The sequence below is a fragment of the Hypanus sabinus genome, chromosome 15 (assembly GCF_030144855.1).
Source record: "Hypanus sabinus isolate sHypSab1 chromosome 15, sHypSab1.hap1, whole genome shotgun sequence".
NCBI lineage: Eukaryota > Metazoa > Chordata > Chondrichthyes > Myliobatiformes > Dasyatidae > Hypanus > Hypanus sabinus.
This window is the reverse complement of record NC_082720.1, coordinates 1,347,629-1,367,988: the sequence shown is the minus strand read 5'-3', so window position 1 is coordinate 1,367,988 and position 20,360 is coordinate 1,347,629. Positions and strand designations below refer to the sequence as shown.

At 42.8% G+C, this 20,360-nt stretch overlaps 1 protein-coding gene across 1 annotated transcript in view; it reads right to left on the bottom strand.

The window, feature by feature from the left end:
* Window positions 1-20,360, bottom strand: part of lcp2a (lymphocyte cytosolic protein 2a) — a 188,096-nt gene that overhangs the window by 78,822 nt on the left and 88,914 nt on the right. The window contains exon 5 of the mRNA XM_059990762.1: window positions 1,194-1,225. Within this exon, the coding sequence (XP_059846745.1) occupies window positions 1,194-1,225 (32 nt within the window). The remainder of the gene's footprint in view (window positions 1-1,193; window positions 1,226-20,360) is intronic.

Below are 20,360 nucleotides of genomic sequence, written 5' to 3'. Positions count from 1 at the left end.
GTTGATTTTGCCTGAATTACCTTTAACTACTACCTAGAATATGGACTCAAATTGCACCTGTGTTTTTGCATTTTGATCTTGTTTTGCAACAAAATTTGATCAGGCACTTCCTGTCACAATTCACACTGATGTGGTTTCATTTAGTTGTATTTTGCAAAGGTGGTTGATGTCATCAGCATTTGCAACGAGTTTAACTACTTCATGATGGAAGGTGGTTAAAAATGTGACATAAAAGTCTTCATAAATAACACTAATCACTTTGAAAGTTGTGAACAATCCATGAATATAGTTCTTATGTGCTAACAATTATTGCCTGTAGGCCTCTGTAAAGATAATGGCTTCTATGAACTTCCGTGACTCATAGACTCTTTGATCTGTGAATCTAAAATTATCATTGATCTGGCTTACTTTGGGACATCCACAGCTACTGGGTATTATCAGTCTCCCTCCTGAAAGGCTCATACACCAATGTCCCAGCCACTGCCTCTCCTTTCCTACCAAAATAACTACAAACAAGCTCCAATGAAAATATCTCTTTAGAAGTATTTGTTTGTGTGGACATGGTATGGCCTTTGAAAATATTCTTTTACAATGTGAAGCATATAAGGTTGGAAGAAAGCAAATGCAGACTGCACTACTAGCTTTAGTGGTTGACAGTTTTCATTTAAACTTTAAGTTATAGAAGTGACTTTAATTCACAATATTTTCTTTTATTATTTAAAATATATAGGGCTTTTTGGGCTAATTTAGTTTTCACTTGAAGAACTAGTAGGGGGTTTATTTCCCAACTCTCTACACCACACTCCAGTCCAGTTGGTGGCAGTAATGCACCTTTAAGCTGGACTGCCAATCGCCATCAAAGATCAGAAGAAGAAGACGGGGCATGGCCTCTACCTGTCAAGGAAGCGGCTGCTGTCCATGGAACCTGTAGGTGCGTCTTTAATGAGATTTCTTCTGTGATTTTTAATTTGCATGTCAAACTCATTTTATGCACCAGAAAGGACTAACATATGATCTGCTGGGATATACTTCAGAACCAGAGCCAAGTGGGTAGCATTTTGCTCATGTTAAGAATATGAAAAATTCCATGTACATTTTAATTATAATTAAATATTAAGTTCAGAATAGCATATCTTCATAGACAATAATAGAGATAGAATAGATAATAGAGACATTATTTTATAATGTCTTACCTGAAGAATCCTGAATTATGGGATTCTGATTCCTAAACATGAAATAAAAGGTTTAAATGATGATTAACTCTAGAAGTATCACCTGTTAATAAAGACCCTGTTACTGGAGCACTAGGAGTAAGAGTCAAATTTGCTGGATGGTTGATTATTTATTAATCATCTGTTAATAACATCCTGCCTAATTTCACCACACCCATGATACAATATCATCCTTTGTATGCTCTCATGAATACACATGCCCTGCTGCATTCATATGTCTGTAATACTCCATTTTTCTGTATATTTTGTTCAATAAATGCACACACCCATGTTATGAATATCCTCTTTTTATGCAGCTTCCTGCTGTTCCCTCCCAATATATTCACCTGTTATAGACATCTATATCCACTCTTTAGTTGTACACCCCATGCACTCTACCTCTACATAAACATACTATTCATGTGCCTACTTATATATCCCATCTGGTATCATGTCTTTTGCATAATCATTACAAGTACCATTATTAAACACATATATGTCATGCATTGAAGACATCATCATTATTAAGCACATCTCTATGAGAGAAATCAGAAGCCATGATTAACAGCAGAGTCTGAATACTACTGAGAGATCTGGATGCTCCCTTTGGTTCAGGGAATCAGACAGATTTTAGCTCAGCTATTTACAGCAACACCAGAGATACAAAGCACAAGTAGCAGAGTATTCAGACCATAACAGACTACAAATTCATCCTGCATGACAATGCCAGTGATGCCCCTCCTCCTGATTGCCTGAATGTCTTTTATACATAGCCTGATATATGGAATGATGCACCGATGAGGAAGATCCCTCCTTTCCCAAGAGGAGCAGGTATTTTGTCTGGCAGCAGCTGATGTGAGCAAGATCCTAACCAGGTTCAACCCACAGAAACATCTCCCAGGAACAGTCCACTATCCCCACAGCCACCACAATTCAGGTGCCCAAGAGGATGATGGCAACCTCCCTTAAACCCTACCATCCAGTGGTACTGACCTCAACAATAACAAATCAATCATTGTCATTTTCATACTACATTGGATCCTTTCTAATTTGCTTTTCACTTAATGCCATAGCCTTTGCCCTCCATTCCATCCAGTCTCACCTGAAAAATGGTGCCTCATAGGCCAGGTTGACTTGAGCTCAGTTTTTAATACAATCACTCCTCAGAAACTGGTGGGTAACTGTACAAGTTGGGTCTCTCCCTGCAACTGGATCTTGGATTTCTTATCAGAAAGGCCACAGTTGGTCAGGATTGGCAGCAACATCTCTAGCTCCATCATGCGGAGCCTGTTGCTGTTCACACTGCTGATGCATGACTGTACTGCCAAGTTTCTGGCAATGCACATAACAGATGATTTAATCTGTCCCAACAACACAACTTCTTTAGTCATGAGAGCAGAGAGGCATCTCCACTTTCTGAGGACATTGAAGTGAACAAGGCTCCACCCTCCCACTCTAAACAATTTTTACAGAAGTACCATCTGGTATGGAAATTTCAAGATATCTGACCACAAGACTCGATAAAGGAATGCAAGCAACACACACAAAATGCCAGTGGAACACATCTGTAGGAAGAAGTACAGTTGACGTTTCAGGCCGAGACCCTTCATCAGGACTAGGAATGCAAGGACTGCTGAGGGGATCATTGGGGTCTCCCATCCATCCAAAATATTTCTCAGAAGTGTTGCAAAAGCAGGGCCCTTAGCCTTGTCAACAATCCCTCTCATCCATTTGACAATCTCTTTACCATCAGGCAGGAGGTTTTGTAGCATTAGGACAAGGACTGTTAGGGTTGGAAGCAGCTTCTTCCTCCAGATTGAAACTACTGAATGCCCTGCCGCCACCCAGGCCTCATCACCAATAGTGTTACACCGTTTACTTTTAATTTATGTCATAAATACACATTATGCTAAATATCATTCTCATAGAATGTATTTTATTATTTGTTAATTGATTTGTGGCAATATTGTGTGTGAGTTATACGCACTGTGTTGTGCACGTTGGTGAGGAGGACCATTATTTCATATGGCAGTATACATTTGTATGCTTGAATGACGATAAACTAGAATTGGATAAGCATGTTACGTTTACAGCACGCCCTTGATACACGATAAGCCTGCTATACACGATACCCATTATACATTTTAATGTACAGTACATCCTCCCTGTATTTACATGTTATATTCATAAGATCATAAGACATAGGAGCAGCATTAGGTCATTTGACCCATCGAGTCTGCTGCACCATTCCATCGTGTCTGTTTATTATCCCCCTCAAACCCCCTCTCATGCCTTCTCTCCATGATCTTTATGCCCTGACTAATCACAAACCTATCACCCACCACTTTAAATATATTCAATGACATGGCCTCCACAGCCATCTGTGATAATGAACTCCACAGATAAACTAGCCTCTAGCTAAAGTAGTTCCTCCTCATCTCTGTTCTAAATGGATGTCAACTCATTCTGAGGCTGTGAATCTCCTCCAGACTCTCTCCAATGAAGCACATCTTTTCTTGGAGAAATTTAAAAAATCAGAAAACAGTCTATGCTTTTTATTCCTTTTACCAAAATGCATGATCATACATTTCCCTGCACTATATTCTGTCTGCCATTTCTTTATCCATTCTCACAATCTGTCTTCTGCAAACTCCCTGCTTCTTCAACACGACCCTACTGTGACGAGGGTTGATAGGTTATTCAATATGGACTCTTCCATAAAAGAAAGAGAGCGGGTGTGCTAATTCAGAGAGAGAGAGAGAGAGCAACAAACAGCTCATGAGTTGCCTTGGAAACTAAAGTGCGGGGCTATGTAATGGACCGCTGGCGTTCAGCATCTTTGGCCAGCTTGCTTTTTAGACAGACACACGGAAGACAGACAGAAATACAGAGACACAGACACTGGATGAGCTTTCTGTGCCCACGAAAAGGGTGGGTTTTGCTCACAGTGTGGAAAAGGGGTGATCGGTGTGTTTAACCCTTGCCTGGGTTGATATCTTTACCGCGTGAATACAGCACTCTCTGTTGTGTGGTCACAGTCAGTGACTTTAACAGGGATTTCAGAGGACAACGGGAAGATTCGACGACATCGGCACTGGGAAAACAAATCACCTCTCTCTCTCTCTCTCTCTCTCTCCCTCTCTTCAATCTACTCAACTAAATATCACAAACTGAACTGACTGCATATCTATACCATCATAAGACTGTATCATTTACCACCTGAGCTTGGAGAAGTTGGGGAACTTTATTTACTCACTTATACTCCCATAAACTCTGCTAACCTGTTTGCCTTATCTTGTTTTATATTATTTTATTACGTAGATACTAATAAAATAAAGATTGATAACAGGAGACCTACACTCCAGGTGTGTCCATTTCTGCTGGTCCTTTTAACACATTATGGGGTATATAACAAAATTGGGGTCTCGTCAGGGATCTGAAGAAATTGGTGGGAGCCATTCTAAAATTTGTTGGGTGTTTAATGGTTGATCTGATTGGGAAAAATCCCTTTTGACTTGCTTGAGTGGAGTATCAGCAGAAATGGAGTTTGAGGTTAGTAAGTTTTAGGCAGAACTAACCCCTGAGGCATTGAATGATACTAAGAAGGATGTGCTGTTTGGAATTGTTCTAAAGTTAAGGTGACTACTAAAATGAAGAAGGTTCAGTTGCAGATGTTAATAGCACTGTATTATATATCCAAGAAAAAGTTTGAAGTGGATGAGTTGGAAATGTTTGCTGAAGGTAAAGTACTTACTGAGGCTGAGCTTCGGCTTCAGGTAGTAAAAATGAGGTGTGAGCATGAGTTACAACTAAAACAGCTCGAGGCTGACAAAGCAGAAAAGCAGAGGGAACATGAGGCTAGAGAGGCAGAAAAACAGAGGGAGTTCGAGAGGGATAGAATGCAGCGAGGAGGTCGTACCAGGTAGTGATAATGAGCTGGTGGTAATATCAGCCAAGAAATTAAGTTGGTACCACCATTTGATGAAGCCAAAGTCGATAGATGTTTCCTGCACTTTGAAAAGGTGGCTCAGAATTGGAAATGGCCGAGGGATCAGTGGGCTGTCATGTTACAAAGTGTGATGAAGGGGAAGGCTCAGCAGGCGTATTCTTCCCTGAACCCTGAACATTCAAACGATTATGACACAGTGAAAGATACAGTGCTTAAGGTTCACGAGTTGGTTCTGGAGGTGTACAGACAAAAGTTCAGAGATCTGAGGAAGCCTTGGAACCAAAACTATGTAAAGTTTACCCATGAAAAATGAGTGTACTTTAATCGTTGGCGAACCTCAAAAAGGGCAATTGAGAATATTAACGACTTAATAGAGCTGATGTTGATTGAAGAATTTAACAACTGTGTCCCTGATAACATAAAGATGTACTTAAATTAAAAAGAGGCTGCGATCCTGACAGAGTCTGCTAAATTAGCAGACCAGTATGCCTTAACTCATAAGGTTAAGTTTTTCTCGAGTAAGAGCTGCCAAAAGAGTAAGAGAGATAACAAAGATAACCCACAGGTTAAACCAGAGAGTAAGCTGGGAACTAGTGACAAGGGTAAGGAGGAAGGAAAGCAGTCAAAAGGAAAGTTTTCCACTTTCACCTGTCACTTTTGTAAGAAGCCTGGTCACGTGGTGGCAAATTGTTTTGCAATGACAAGGGAAAAAGGAAAAGGAAAGGAGACAATCCCACCTGGTTGTGTTCAGTCGGTTGAGACACTGCAGAGAAAGAAGGGGTGTGACTGAGTGTAGTTTGTCTGAAATGAGTTTGTGTCTGTAAAAGAGGGGCAACCCTGGTTCCGTTGGGAATCCAGCAAGGCACTGGGACTTCTCAGTTACTAATATTGGATAGTGTTTTGGACTTCGGTGATGAGATGAAAACTGAAAAAGTGAATATTATCAAAGGTATTGGAAAAGGGACTGAGTCCATGCCGTCGCATGAGGTAATTTTGAAATGCAAACTGGTATCAGGACCTGTTAAGATCAGGATACGATCTGAATTACCGATAGACAATTTTAATGTCTTGCTGGGTAATGACCTTGCAATTGGGGATGTTTATTCAGCTAACGAGCAAGCCTGTGGCTGACGACCCACACATGGATATTGATGTTTACCCCGCATGCGCAGTAACCCGAAGCTTGTATAAAAAGTCTGCTGATGCAGATAGTTCGGGGCAGGGGGATTCTGACACCCATGATAGCAAAAACAGGGGCTCAAAAATGATGATTTGTCACAAACTTCTCTACCTTCCATGTTACATCAGGATTTGAGTAGTAAGGAGGATGAGAAAGGTTTGTCCTTGTCCAGGGATGAATTTATAGCAGAACAAAGCCGAGATTCAGAGATTGCTGCGTTAAAGGAGACAGCTCTCACAGAAGGGGAGGTTCAGAGAGAGTCAGTAGGATATTACTGTAAGGATGGGGTGTTAATGAGGAAGTGGAGACCACCTGCCTGCAAGTGAGGATTGGGCCATTGAGCATCAAATTGCGGTCCCTAAAGTTTACAGGGCTGAGATTTCAAAGTATGCCTTTAGGTGGACACTTTGGCGTGAGAAAGACAGTGAACAGGATAATGAAGGAATTCTACTGGCCTAATTTAAGAAAGGATGTTGTGTATTTTTGTAGGACCTGCCACGCCTGCCGAGCTGTGGGGAAACCTAATCAGGCTATTCCAGTAGCAGCACTTAAACCGATACCTGTTTTTGGTGAGCCTTTTCTAGGGTCATAGTAGATTGTGTTGGCCAATTGCCAAAGACTATTGCTGGCCATCAGTATTTGTTAACAATTATGTGTGCTGCGTCTAAGTTCCCTGAAGCGGTTCCCCTCGGAAATATCAAGGCCAAGACTGTGGTGAAAGCCCTCATCAAGTTTTCACACTGGTTGGTCTGCCCAAAGAAACTCAATCTGACCAGGGTAGTAACTTTGCTTCGAGGACATTCCAGGAGATAGTTGGTGAGTTAGGAGCTAAACACATTGTGTCTTCTGCATATCACCTAGAGTCCCAGGGAGCCTTGGAACTGTTCCATTCCACTCTTAAGACCATGATTAAAACATACTGTGTGGAAAATGGAAAAAACTGAGATGAAGGTGTGCACTTACTTTTATTTGCTGTTAGAGACCCGATTCAAGAATCATTAGAGCTTAGCCCGTTTGAACTTGTTTTCAGTCACAGGGTTAGAGGACCTTTAACCCTACTCAGAGAACAGTGGCCTGATCAAAAAGTGTGTGTAAGTGTGCTTAATCATGTTTTGGAATTCAGAGACAGACTTAAGGTTTGTGACCTTGCAAAGCAAAATTTACAGAACGCAGATAAAAATGAAGGTTTGATATGGCAGAAGAGCGAGGGAACAGGTGTATCATGTTGGAGATAAGATTCTGGTGCTGTTCCACCTTCTGACTAACCCGCTTCAAGCGAAATTTAGTGGAACATACCAGATAATTAAGAAAATGGATTCTTTGGGTTATGTTATTAGAACTCCTGGCTGAAGGAAGGCTACTCAAGTCGTGCACATCAGCATGATAAAGCCTTATCATGACATGGTGACAGTACCTGTGAGTACTGTTATGAAGTCGTGGAGCCTGGTACCAAGTTGCGATATAATTTTAACAAGCTAGGTGTAGTCTCCACAAGGCTTGAAAATTTTGTTGTTTTGAAAAACATTAACAGTAAAATCCATCATTTAGAGCTTAAGCAGCAAAAACAATTGAAGGGCTTAATTAGCAAGTATAAAGATTTATTCTCTGACATTGCTAAACAGTGCACGGCTGCAGTGCATGACGTAATTGTGGATAAAGTTGATCCAATTAAGCAGCACCCTTACAGAATGAACCAAGACAAAAGCAAAGTAGCTGAACAAGAAACTGGATACATGCTGACAGCCGGCATCATTAGGCCCTCTACCTTAGACTGAGTGTCGCCCTGCATTATTGTGCCTAGGCCGGATGGAAGCCTGAGATTCTGTACTGACTACAGGAAAGTTAATGCAATAACCAAGACAGGTGCTTGTCCTATCCTGAGAGTGGATGGAGTGGGGAAGGCTAAATACCTTACAAAGACTGACTGGATACTGGTGTGTTCCTTTGACAGAAAGGGCTAAAGAAATCACTGCATTTGTAACATCATCTGGACTCTATGAGTACAATGTTTTACCCTTTGGGATGAAAAATGCTCCAGAGACATTCCAAAGAATGATTAATTCAGTGATTCAAGGTTTAGAAAATACAGGGGCTTATATTAATGATTTGGTTGTATGGAATGACACATGGGAAGAGCATATCTTGGCAGCAGAGAAATATTCGAAGGGCGAGAAAGCCTTAAGAAGATTTTTAGGAATGGTTGGATATTACCGTAAGTTTTGTAAAAACTTCACAGACATCACTCTCCCCCTAACAAAACTCCTATGGAAGAGTGAAAGATTTGTGTGGAGTGACCTTTGCCAGGAGGCATTTGACCACCTGAAAACCATCCTGTGTTATCACCCTGTGCTCAAAGCACCTGATTTTAATAAACCATTTTCAATTGCGGTAGACGTCAGTGATGAAGCTGCTGGGGCAGTACTGTTGCTAAAGGGTGATGATGACATTGAACATCCAGGAGCTCATTTCTCAAAGAAATTTAATCTGCACCAGAAAAATTACTCCACTGTTGAAAAAGAGTTGCTATCACTCATCTTAGCATTGCAACATTTTGATGTCTATCTATGTCCTGCACAGAAACCACTTGTGGTTTACACTGACCATAATCCATTTGTGTTTCTGAGTAAAATGAAGGATAATAGAAGGTTGCTTAACTGGAGTCTGATCTTGCAAGAATATGACATGGAAATAAAACACGTGAAAGGTACTGACAACATTATAGCTGACTGTTTGTCCAGGTGTTAAATTAAAAATGTATACGTTTTTGCTATGTTACCTGAAAATTACACATGTATTGCTTCAAGCTGTATAATCAATAGTTAAGACAAAAAATTTGTACCTTGATCAAAATTTTTCCTAAAAGGAGGAAGGTGTGACAGGGGTTGATAGGTTATTCAATATGAACTGTTCCTTTAAAAAGAGAGAGAGTGTGTGTGCTAATTCAGAGAGAGAGAGCAATGAACAGCTCGTGAGTTGCCTTGGAAACTAAAGTGCAGAGCTATGTAATGGACCGCTGGCGTCCAGCATGTTTGGATAAATACAAGGCCAGCTTGCTTTTTAGACAGACACATGGAAGACAGACAGAAATACAGAGACACAGACACTGTATGAGCTTTGTGTGCCTACGACAAGGGTGGGTTTCACTCACAGTGTGGAAAAGGGGTGATCGGTGTGTTTAACCCTCGCCTGGGTTGATAGCTTTACCGCGTGAAAACGGCACTCTCTGTTGTGTGGTCAGTCAGTGACTTTAACAGGGACTTCAGAGGACAATGGGAAGATTTGACAGCATCGGCACTGGGAAAACAAATCACCTCTCTCTCTCTCTCTCTCTTCAATCTACTCAACTAAATATCACAAACTGAACTGACTGCATATCTATACCATCATAAGACTGTATCATTTACCACCTGAGCTTGGAGAAGTTGGGGAACTTTATTTACTCACTTATACTCCCATAAACTCTGCTAACCTGTTTGCCTTATCTTGTTTTATATTATTTTATTACGTAGATACTAATAAAATAGAGTTTGATAACAGGAGACTCAGACTCCAGGTGTGTCCATTTCTGCTGGTCCTTTTAACCCATTATGGGGTACGTAATACTACCCCTCCACCTATCTTCATATCTTCTGCAAACTTGGTCACAAAGCCAATTCTGTTATCCAAATCATTGACATGTAACGTAAAAAGAAGTGATGCCAACACAAACCCCTGAGGAACACCACTTGTCACCGGCAGCCAACCAGAAAAGGCTCCCTTTATTCCCACTCTTTGCTTCCTGCCAATTTGCCAATTCTCTGTCAATGCTAGAATCTTAAAACCACAAGCTCTTAACTTGTTTAGCAGCTTTATGTGCGGCATCTCGTCAAAGGCCTGCTGCAAATCCAAATTGATAACATCTATCCTGCTTGCTATTTCCTCAAATAATTCTAAGATATTTCTCTGCCAAGTTGTTCTTTTAAGGAAACAATGCTACCTTTGGTGTATTTTTTTCATGTGCCTCCAAGTACCCTGAAACCTCATCCTTAAAAATACGTTTGTAGATTCCAACACCTTCCCAACCACTGAATTCAACCAGCCTACAGCTTAAATTCTTCTGCTTCCCTCTCTTCTTAAAGATGGAATGACATTTACAATGTTCTATTCAAAGAGTCTTAGAAAAGTCTTAGAAAACTACGGCAACAAACAGACCCTTCAGTTCATCTAGTCCAAGCTGGACCATTTAAGCTCCATACTCCCATCGACTTGACGATAGACCTCCATACCCCTCCCACTCATGTACCTATCCAAATGTAAAGGATGAAAGGATGAAATTGAAATTACAGCCACCAGCTCATTTCACATTCTTCCCACCCTCTGAGTGAAGAAGTTACCCCTCAAGTTCCCTTTAATCATTTCACCTTTCACACCTGATCCATGTCCTCTAGTTGTTATCTCAACCAGCTTCAGTGGGAAACTCCTGCTTGCATTCACCCTTCATAATTTTGTATACCTCTCTCAAATCTTCTACGTTTTAGGGAATAAAGTTCAATCTTTCCTTGTAGCTCAGGTCCTCCAAACCCAGCAATATTCTTGTAGATTTTTTCTGTCCTCTTACATTCTTATTTACATCTTCCCTGTAGGTAGGTGACCAAAACTGCACACAAAACCCCAAGTTAGGCCTCATACAACTTCAACATAAAATCTCAAGCCCTGTAGTCAATATTTTGTTCCATGAAGGCCAATGTATGAAAAGCTTTCTTTCTTTGCAACCTTAGCTACACCCATGTTCCCAGTTACATTATGAACCTGTACTTCCAGATTTCTTAGTTCTACCGCACTCCTCAGTGTCATAGCGATCACTCTAAGACCTAACCTGGTTGGTCCTTCCAAACACCTCACACTTGACTGCATCAAATTCCATCTGCTATTTTTTCCAGCTGATCAATATCAGGCTGCAATGGAAACCCAGAATGGTGAGCTGATAGTCCTGCCCCTCTTGCAACAAAATCTCACTAATGTATACAATATCATACCCCTCCCCCCACACTGTTCAGTGATAGCAAACCTTCCCGCTAGGATATTAGTCCCCCCCCAGTTTAGATGCACACCATCTCTTCTGAGCAGGTCTCACTTTCCCTGGAGACAGCCCAATGATCCAAAAATCTGAGGCCCTCTGTCCTACACCAACTCCTTAGCCATCATGTCAAACTGCATGATCTTTCTATTTCTGGCTGAGATTCAGAGAAACCTGGCTCTATGGATACAGAATTGCCTTGCCTGTAGAAGGCAGAGGCATATACTGACAGGAAGTTGGTGACCAGTGGTCACCCGGGTCTTGGCACTGTGTGGAGGGCGGTAGAGAAGGGGAAACACCCGTCCGTGCTCTCTTACTGAGGGAGTGGTCTCGGTTAAAGTTAAAGAACCAAGTCTCGTACCGGGTCACAGCACCTCTGGACCAACCCCGGCATTGGCAACTGGTCCTACCGGAGAAGTATCGGCAGGCTGTACTCCAGGCCTTGCATGATGATTCTGGACACTTGGGGGTGGAAAAGACCTATGGATTACTCAAAGACCGGTTCTACTGGCCCCGGATGAGGGGGGAGGTTGAAGAATACTGTAGGAGATGCCGTCGTTGCATCCGGAGGAAGACCCTGCCAGCGTTGGCGGCTCCACTGTCGCACTTGCAGAGTGCGGGACCTCTGGACCTGGTATGTATGGATTTCCTGTTGATTGAGCCTGACACCAGCAACACCGCGAATGTCTTAGTCATCACCGATCATTACACTCGCTATGCTCAGGCGTTTCCCACCAAGGATCAGAAGGCGACTACAGTAGCGGAGGTGTTATGGGAGAAGTATTTTATTCATTATGGCATTCCCAGGCGAATCCATAGTGATCAGGGGTGGGACTTTGAGAGCTGGCTTATCCATGAATTACTGCTTGGGGTTGAGAAATCCAGGACTACCCCTTATCACCCACAGGGAGATCCTCAGCCAGAGGGGTTCAACAGGACCCTGTTGGATATGCTCGGGACGCTGGAGATTGGGCAGAAGAGTAGGTGGAGTCGTCATATTGGACAACTGGTTCACTGTTACAATTGTACTCGCAATGATGCTACAGGGTACTCGCCCTATTTTCTGATGTTCGGGCGGGAAGCGAGATTGCCCACTGACTTGTGTTTTGGGGCTGAGGCGGGTGAATTACCGGGGAAGCCCTATCTAAAGTATGTGTCCGATATGAGGAGAGAATTGAAAAGGGCGTACGAGTTGGTCGAGGCGGCGGCTACCAAACAAAATCAGAGGAATAAAAGGAGATATGATCAAAAGGTGAAGTTTGTCCAATTATTGCCAGGCAACCGGGTCCTTTTACGGAATTTGGGACTCCCTGGTAAGCACAAGTTGGCAGATCGATGGGCGGCCACCCCCTACGTGATAGAGAGCCAGATGCCGAACCTGCCAGTTTACCGGGTGAAGCCTGAGGATGGGAATGGGCCTGTCAAAGCACTCCATCGGAATCACCTGCTGCCCCTGGGTCAAGCAGTGCAGGTGGACAAAGGGCCAGAGTGGGAGGTTACGCCTTGTACAAGGACGCTGCGAGGGCGCGGAGCAAGGGAAGAGCCCACTGCAGAAGAGCCGGGACCGGTCCTTAGCCCGGGAATGGATACCGATTCAGAAGACAACGATTCAGATGGGTGGTCCCTGTTTCCATTCGCTGGCGCTCCAGTACCAGAAGAGGAGGCTCCTGGCCCTTCCCATACTGAGTTAGGTGAGAGCAGGGAGGGTGTTGATGGTCAGACGGAGGGGCAGCCAGCTTTGGTAAGAGAGAGGATGGGACCCAAATGTGAACCAGAGGGTTCTCAGGTGAGGGGGGAGACTAGAGAGGGAGGGAGTGAGGGTCTGACAGGTAGACCTGGGGTGTCAGAGGCAGAGGGTTCTCAGGTGAAGAGGGAGTCCAGTGAGGAGGAGGGTGGGGGTCTAATTGTAGTTTTCCCCACAGTGTCTGAGCGGAAGGGTCAGCAGAAGGGGTTTGGAGATCTCAGAGGATTAGGCGCCCCCCGGAGCAGTTGACATATGTGGTGCCAGGGGAACAGAGTGTGATTTCTACTGCCCTGGGCAGTTACATCGCTGCTTTCTGCACCTGGGTTGGGTTTTGTGTGTTGCAAGAAGCTTTGGGGAACTCTGGTAATGCCATGGGCGCATGACATTTGCTGGTGTGGGGAGAATGTACAATGTGCTGCATATATTACTCAAAATGGCTTCTTTGTTTTGTTAAGAGTAGGAATGCTTCTTTGTTATGTTGTGTTTTCTCTCACAGTTTGTTTAGCTTTAGCATTGGTGATAACGGGGATTGTATTCACTTGTTAACCAATGGGGGGACTGTTATTTTGTCTTGTGGGTCTGGGAGTTGGGTTTTGCGGTCTTTTCGGGAAGTCGGGAAGAAGACGCCGAAGAAGGTGGACGTGCGCTGCACTGCTCGGTCGACCACCCGGGTGGTCCCAGGTGTGAGGACGTGGAGGTCGGAGGAAAACAACGAGGGGTCGAATGGTTCGATGGTTGAGCTCCAACAATGTGCACTACACTGACTGAACTTTGATAAGTTGGCGCCTTTTGCTTTACTTTCATTTCCTTCATGTATACTGTATTGTTAGTACTCATTTAGTTTTAGTAAAATCTTTAAAGTGTATTCCATTACGGTATCTGGTGTGAGTTTGATATTGTGCGTGCGACGCGGCATAAACTTGATTCCCACAGCACCTGCGTGTACGGGAGGTGGGGTTGGAGAGTGGCTGGAATTATTTCCCCTAGACATATACCAGCCTGTTGGGAAAGTGTTACAGGTAATTTTGTAACTCTTTAAGATGCTGGTTAGACCACACTTAGAATACTGTACTCAGTTCTGGTTGCTTCATTATAGGAAGGATGTACAGGATATGAAGAGAGGTGCAGAGGATATTTCCTGGACCGGAGGGATTGTCTTATGAAGATAGGCTGAGCAAGCTAGGGCTTTTCTCTTTGCCACAGACTTTGCTAGAGGAGGAGGAGGAACCATTTATATACATACAAGAATAAAATAATAGTAAATAGCGGTTCACCACTAATCTCAAGGCCCCTTTGACTGATGTCTGAGGGCAAGCAATGGCTCAGTGCAATGTCTCATTATAAAAATTAGCTCTGGTGGAGCAGCAGTTTCACTTTGACTGATGGGCTGTGTGTGGATCGAACCTACAGTCCTCTGATACAGAGGTGAGTGTGCTTCTACCACGATGTGGCTGTTAAAATATATCAAATCTGCTGACTAACATTCAATTCTTTTGCAAATTCTATTGTTTGTAAAATAGGTCAGTTCATGTAACCACTTCTGCAGACATGAATAACAACCACAACGGAAACACTTTTCTAAACTAGAAATTGGATGTTTAGGTCAAGCGTGGGAAATATACAATTTTGCTCAAGACCCTAGCTCCTAAATTGCAATGTGAAGACCCATGACCATATGGATGATGAAGCAGACCATGTACATATAAACTTGTCCAAAGAGCTTCCCAATCTCAGTTCCATGAGAGCTCTAGCAGGCCATGCCTCAGCGAGAGATTGTCAGCAGCATTGAGGGTTGTTGGCAAAGGTTCGGGTAGGTGTGCTTGGATACTAGATCAAACCAGGTTCCCAGTGGGAACCGAGGGGTAGTTTGAACAAGGCATAGTGTGGAAGTCCAGTGGCAGTTGTGCCAGTCAGCAAAATTGAGATGGTGCATCATAGATGGTGGGGAATGGTAGGTTTGGATACATGATTAACTCAAGATGTGGGATTGAAGATGAAAATAACTAGACATAAATTCAGAGTAATGTTCACTGGCGAACACCTCCACCTCAAGATTGGGCAGTTTGGGATGGTAAGGGGAGTGGGGTGCTCAAACATTTCAAAATATATCAATAATGAGGTGAGTGTGGGAGTAATCACCAAAAGAACATACTTCAGGACGGGCTAGCTTGTAGATTGCTCGGACTCCCAAATGATGGAACGGCTATAATTGCTCTCCTTGAACTCATGAATTAACAAGTGTGATGTCATTTGCTTTAGGATATCAAACACCAGCAGGACATGCACAGGAGAGAGAGATCTCAGGGTGCAAGTCGATAGCTCACTGAAATGTAGAGGCAGCTGGATCTGGTGTTCAAAAAGGCATTTAGCATGCTTGCCTCTGTTAATTGAGGCACTGAGTTTAAGAATTTGAATGTTATTTTACTAGTGTTATGCCACCAACAACTGGAGGACTGGTCGCCTCACCACAGGAAGAATGTGAGCACTAAAAAAATTGAAGAGGAGATTCACCAGGATATAACTGGGTAGGCTATGTTTGTCATACTAGAATGTAGAGGTTCACAAGATTGGGCGTGTATAGGTAAGGGCATAGTCAGTCTTCTTCCCCCAGAGCAGGAGAGTCTGGGTTTTCTCCCTTGGACCTTTAAATTAAATGAATAAAGTAATGGAGGCTGAATTAAAGTGAAGAGTTGTGATGCGCTGCCCTTAATGATCAGATCCAGGGCAAATGGAGGTAAGTTGCAGTATTTTCGTTTTTCCCCTGCTCTGAAGATGTCCTTTAGCTCACTACCTGAAAAGCAGAGGAGGTTAAAATCTTTATTATGTTTAAGAAATAATAATGAGGTCAAATTTCTGTGCTATAAACTATAAGATGAATCAGGGTTGATATTGCATACTTGGTTTGGGATGGAGAGGTAGTAGAAATGCAAAACACCTAAGCACCTTCAGCACCCAAGTTACAGGGAAAGATTGAACAAGTTAGGTCTTTATTCTTTGGAGCGTAGAAGGTCGAGGGGGGACTTGATAGAGGTATTTAAAATTATGAGGGGGATAGATGGAGTTGACGTGGATAGGCTTTTTCCATTGAGAGTAGGGAAGATTCAAACAAGAAGGATATGAGTTGAGACTTAGGGGGCAAAAGTTTAAGGGTAACATGAGGGGGAATTTCTTTACTCAGAGAGTGGTAGTTGTGTGGAATGAGCTTCCAGTTGAAGTGATAGAGGCAGGTTCGGTATTGTCATTTAAAGCAAAATTGGATAAGTATATGGACAGGAAAGGAATGGAGGGTTATGGGCTGAGTGTGGGTCAGTGGGACTAGGTGAGAGTAAGTGTTTGGCACGGACTAGAAGGGCCAAGATGGCCTGTTTCCGTGCTGTAATTGTTATATGGATATATGAAGCAATACGGCATAGGAATAATCCTTTCAGCCCACAATGTTTATGCAGCCATGAAGCTAAATTAAACTAATCCCATCTGCTTGCACATGATCTACATCCCTCTATTTCTGTCAAAATGCTTCTTTAACCTTGCTACACTATCTGTATTCACCACTTTCCCTGGCAACATGTTCCAGGAACCTACCATTATGTGTTTAAAAAAATAAATTGCCTTGTAAACCTCCTATAAATTTTCTTTCTCTCACGATGAAGTTATATCCTGTATTTGACATTTCCACCCTTCGAATCAGGAGAATGACTGCTGTGGTGATTGAGCAGCAGTAAGAGAGGCAGTAAGAGCAGCACCTTTCGGTACATCGGGGCCAGCAGACGGAATAAGACCTTAAGACAAAGGAGCTGAATTAGGCCATTTGACCTAACTTATCGAGGTTACTCCAGCAATCTATCATGGTTTATTGATTATCTCTCTGAACCCCATTCTCCTGCTTTCTCCCCATAACTTTTGACACCCTGACTAATCAAGAACCTATGACCTTCCACTTTAAATATGCTCAATGGCGTGGCCTCCACAATGAATTTTACGGATTCCCCACCCTCTGGCTAAGGTAATTCTTTTTCATTTTTGTTCGAAAGGAATATTGCTGTTAGAGTCCTAGAACACTACAGCAGGAGGCAGGGTCTTCAGACCATGTGGTCCATTCTGAAAAATGTCTACTGTCATTGACCTGCACCCAGAACATAGTCCTCCATACCCCGCCCACCCATAAACAAATTCAAATTTCCCTTAAACATTGAAATCAAACCCACATCCACCACTTATGCTGGCAGCTCATTCCACACTCTAACCACTTTCTGGGTGAAGAAGTTCACCCTCATGTTCCACTTAAACTTTCCAACTTTAACCCTTGACCTCTAGTTCTAGTCTCAGCCTACCTCAATGGAAAAAGTTGGCTTGCATTTACCCTATCTATAGCTCACATAATTTTGTATACCTCTATTAAATCTCTCCTCAATCTTTTGTGCTCTAAGGAATGAAGACCTAACCTATTCAACCTTTCCTTATAACTCAGGTCTTGAAGTCCTGGCAAATACCTTGTAAATTTTCTCTGATCCTTTCATGTAAATAGGTGAACAAAACTGCACATAATACTCCAAATTAGGCCTCACCAATATCTTATACAATTTCAACATAACATCCGATCTCCTGTACTCAATATATTGATTTAAAAAGGCCAATATGCCAAAGGCTTTCTTTATGACCCTATCTACCTGTAAAAGAATTATGTATCTGTATTCTCAGATCCCTCTGTTCTAATGCACTCTTCAGTGCCCTACTGCTCACTGTGTAAGGCCAACCATGATTGGTCCCCCCAGAGTGCAATATCACTCCCTTAACTGCATTAAATTACATCAGGCATTTCCAGATCCCACTGCAAGTTTTGATACTCTTCCTTGTGGTCCACTACATGAACAAACTTGGTGTTAATCACAAATTTGCTAATCCAGTTTATCAAATTATCATCCAGATTGTTGATATAGATGACAAACAACTGCAGGACCAGTATTGATCCCTATGGCACATCACTAATCACAAGCCTCCAGTTGGAGATGCAACCATGTATTAACACTTTTTGGCTTCTTTTGCAAAGCCAATGTCTAATCCAGTGTCCGTATTACAGTTGAACAAAGGGGACTACGGAGCCATGAGGGAGGAGCTGGCCAAAGTTGACTGGACAGTCAGCAGTAAGGATGTCAGGAAGGACAGACAAGTGATGGGGCAAATTTGCAGCCATTGGGATGAGTTGCAGTGCAATAAAGTTGCAGAGCAATCAAAGCAAAAAGTATCAAATACTGGACTTAAGATGTTGTACTTAAATGCACGCAGCATAAGGAATAAGGTGGATGATCTTGTTGTACAGCTACAGATCGGCAGGTATGATGTTGTGTCCATCACTGAGACATGGCTAAAGGATGCATGTCTCTGGGAGCTGAACGTCCAAGGGTACACAGTGTATTGGAAGGATAGACAGGTAGGCAGAGGGGGTGGTGTGGCTTTATTGGTAAGAAATGATATTAAATCCTAAGAAAGAGGTGACATAGGATTGGAAGGTACAGAATCTTTATGGGTTGAGCTAAGAAATCGCAAGGGTAAAAGGACCCTGATGGCAGTTATCTACAAGCCTCCTAACAGCTGCAGTGATGTGGACTACAAATTACAACAGGAAATAGAAAAGGCTTGCCAGAAGGGCAGTGTTATGATAATTGTGGGGGATCTTAACATGCGAGTGGATTGGGAAAATCAGGTCAGCACTGGATCTCAAGAGAGAGAATTTGTAGAATGTCTACGAGATGGTTTTTTAGAACAGCTTGTTGTTGGGGATCGACTGTACTGGATTGGGTATTGTGTAATGAACCAGAGGTGATTAGAGAGATTGAGGTGAAGGAACCCTTAGGAGGCAGTGATCACAACATGATTGAGTTCACTGTGAAATTTGAGAAAGAGAAGCCGAAATCCGATGTGTCGGTATTTCAGTGGAGTAAAGGAAATTGCAGTGGCATGAGAGAGGAACTGGCCAAGGTTGACTGGAAAGGGACACTGGCGGGAAGGACGGCAGAGCAGCAGTGGCTGGAGTTTATACGAGAAGTGAGGAAGGTGCAAGACAGATATATTCCAAAAAAGAAGAAATTTTCGAATGGATAAAGGATGTAACCGTGGCTGACAAGAGAAGTCAAAGCTAAAGTGAAAGCAAAGGAGAGAGCATACAACGAAGCAAAAATTGTCAAGCTAACAGGTCTATAATTTCCTTTTTGCTTCCTTGCCCCCTTCTTAAATAGCGGAGTGACATTTGCAATCTTCCAGTCCTCCAGAACCAGGCCAGAGGATAAAATAGGAAACTAAGAAGGTCATTGAGAGGAAAAAGATGAACTATGAAAGGAAGCTAGAAAATAATATCAAAGAGGATACTTAAAGCTTTTTCAAGTATATAAAGAGTCAAAGACAGGTGAGAGTAGATAAAGGACCGATAGAAAATGATCCTGGAGAAATTGTTATGGGAGATAAGGAGATGGCGGAGGAACTGAATGAGTATTTTGCATCAGTCTTCACTGAGGAAGACATCAGCAGTGTACCGGACACTCAAGGATGTCAGGGAAGAGAAGTGTGCGCAGTCACAATTACGACAGAGAAAGCACTCAGGAAGCTGAATAGTCTAAGGGTAGATAAATCTCCCAGACCAGATGGAATGCACCCTCATGTTCTGAAGGAAGTAGCTGTGGAGATTGTGGAGGCATTAGCAATGATCTTTCAAAAGTCAATAGATTCTGGCATGGTTCCGGAGGAGTGGAAGATTGCAAATGTCACTCTGCTATTTAAGAAGGGGGCAAGGAAGCAAAAAGGAAATTATAGACCTGTTAGCTTGACATTGGTGGTTGGGAAGTTGGTGAAGTCGATTGTCAAGGATGAGGTTACAGAGTACCTTGAGGCATATGACAGGGTTGGCTGAACTCAGCATGGTTTCCTTAAAGGAAAATCCTGCCTGACAAACCTATTGCAATTTTTTGAGGAAATTACAAGTAGGCTAGACAAGGGAGATGCAGTGGATGTTGTGTATTTGGATTTTCAGAAGCCTTTGACAAGGTGTTACACATGAGGCTGCTAAACAAGATAAGAGCCCCTGGAATTTTGAGAAAGTTACATACGTGGATAGAGCTTTGGCTGATTGGCAGGAAACAGAGAGTGAGAATAAAGGGACCCCATTCTGTTTGGCTGCTGGTTACTAGTGGTGTTCCACAGGGTTCCGTGTTGGGGCCGCTGCTTTTTAC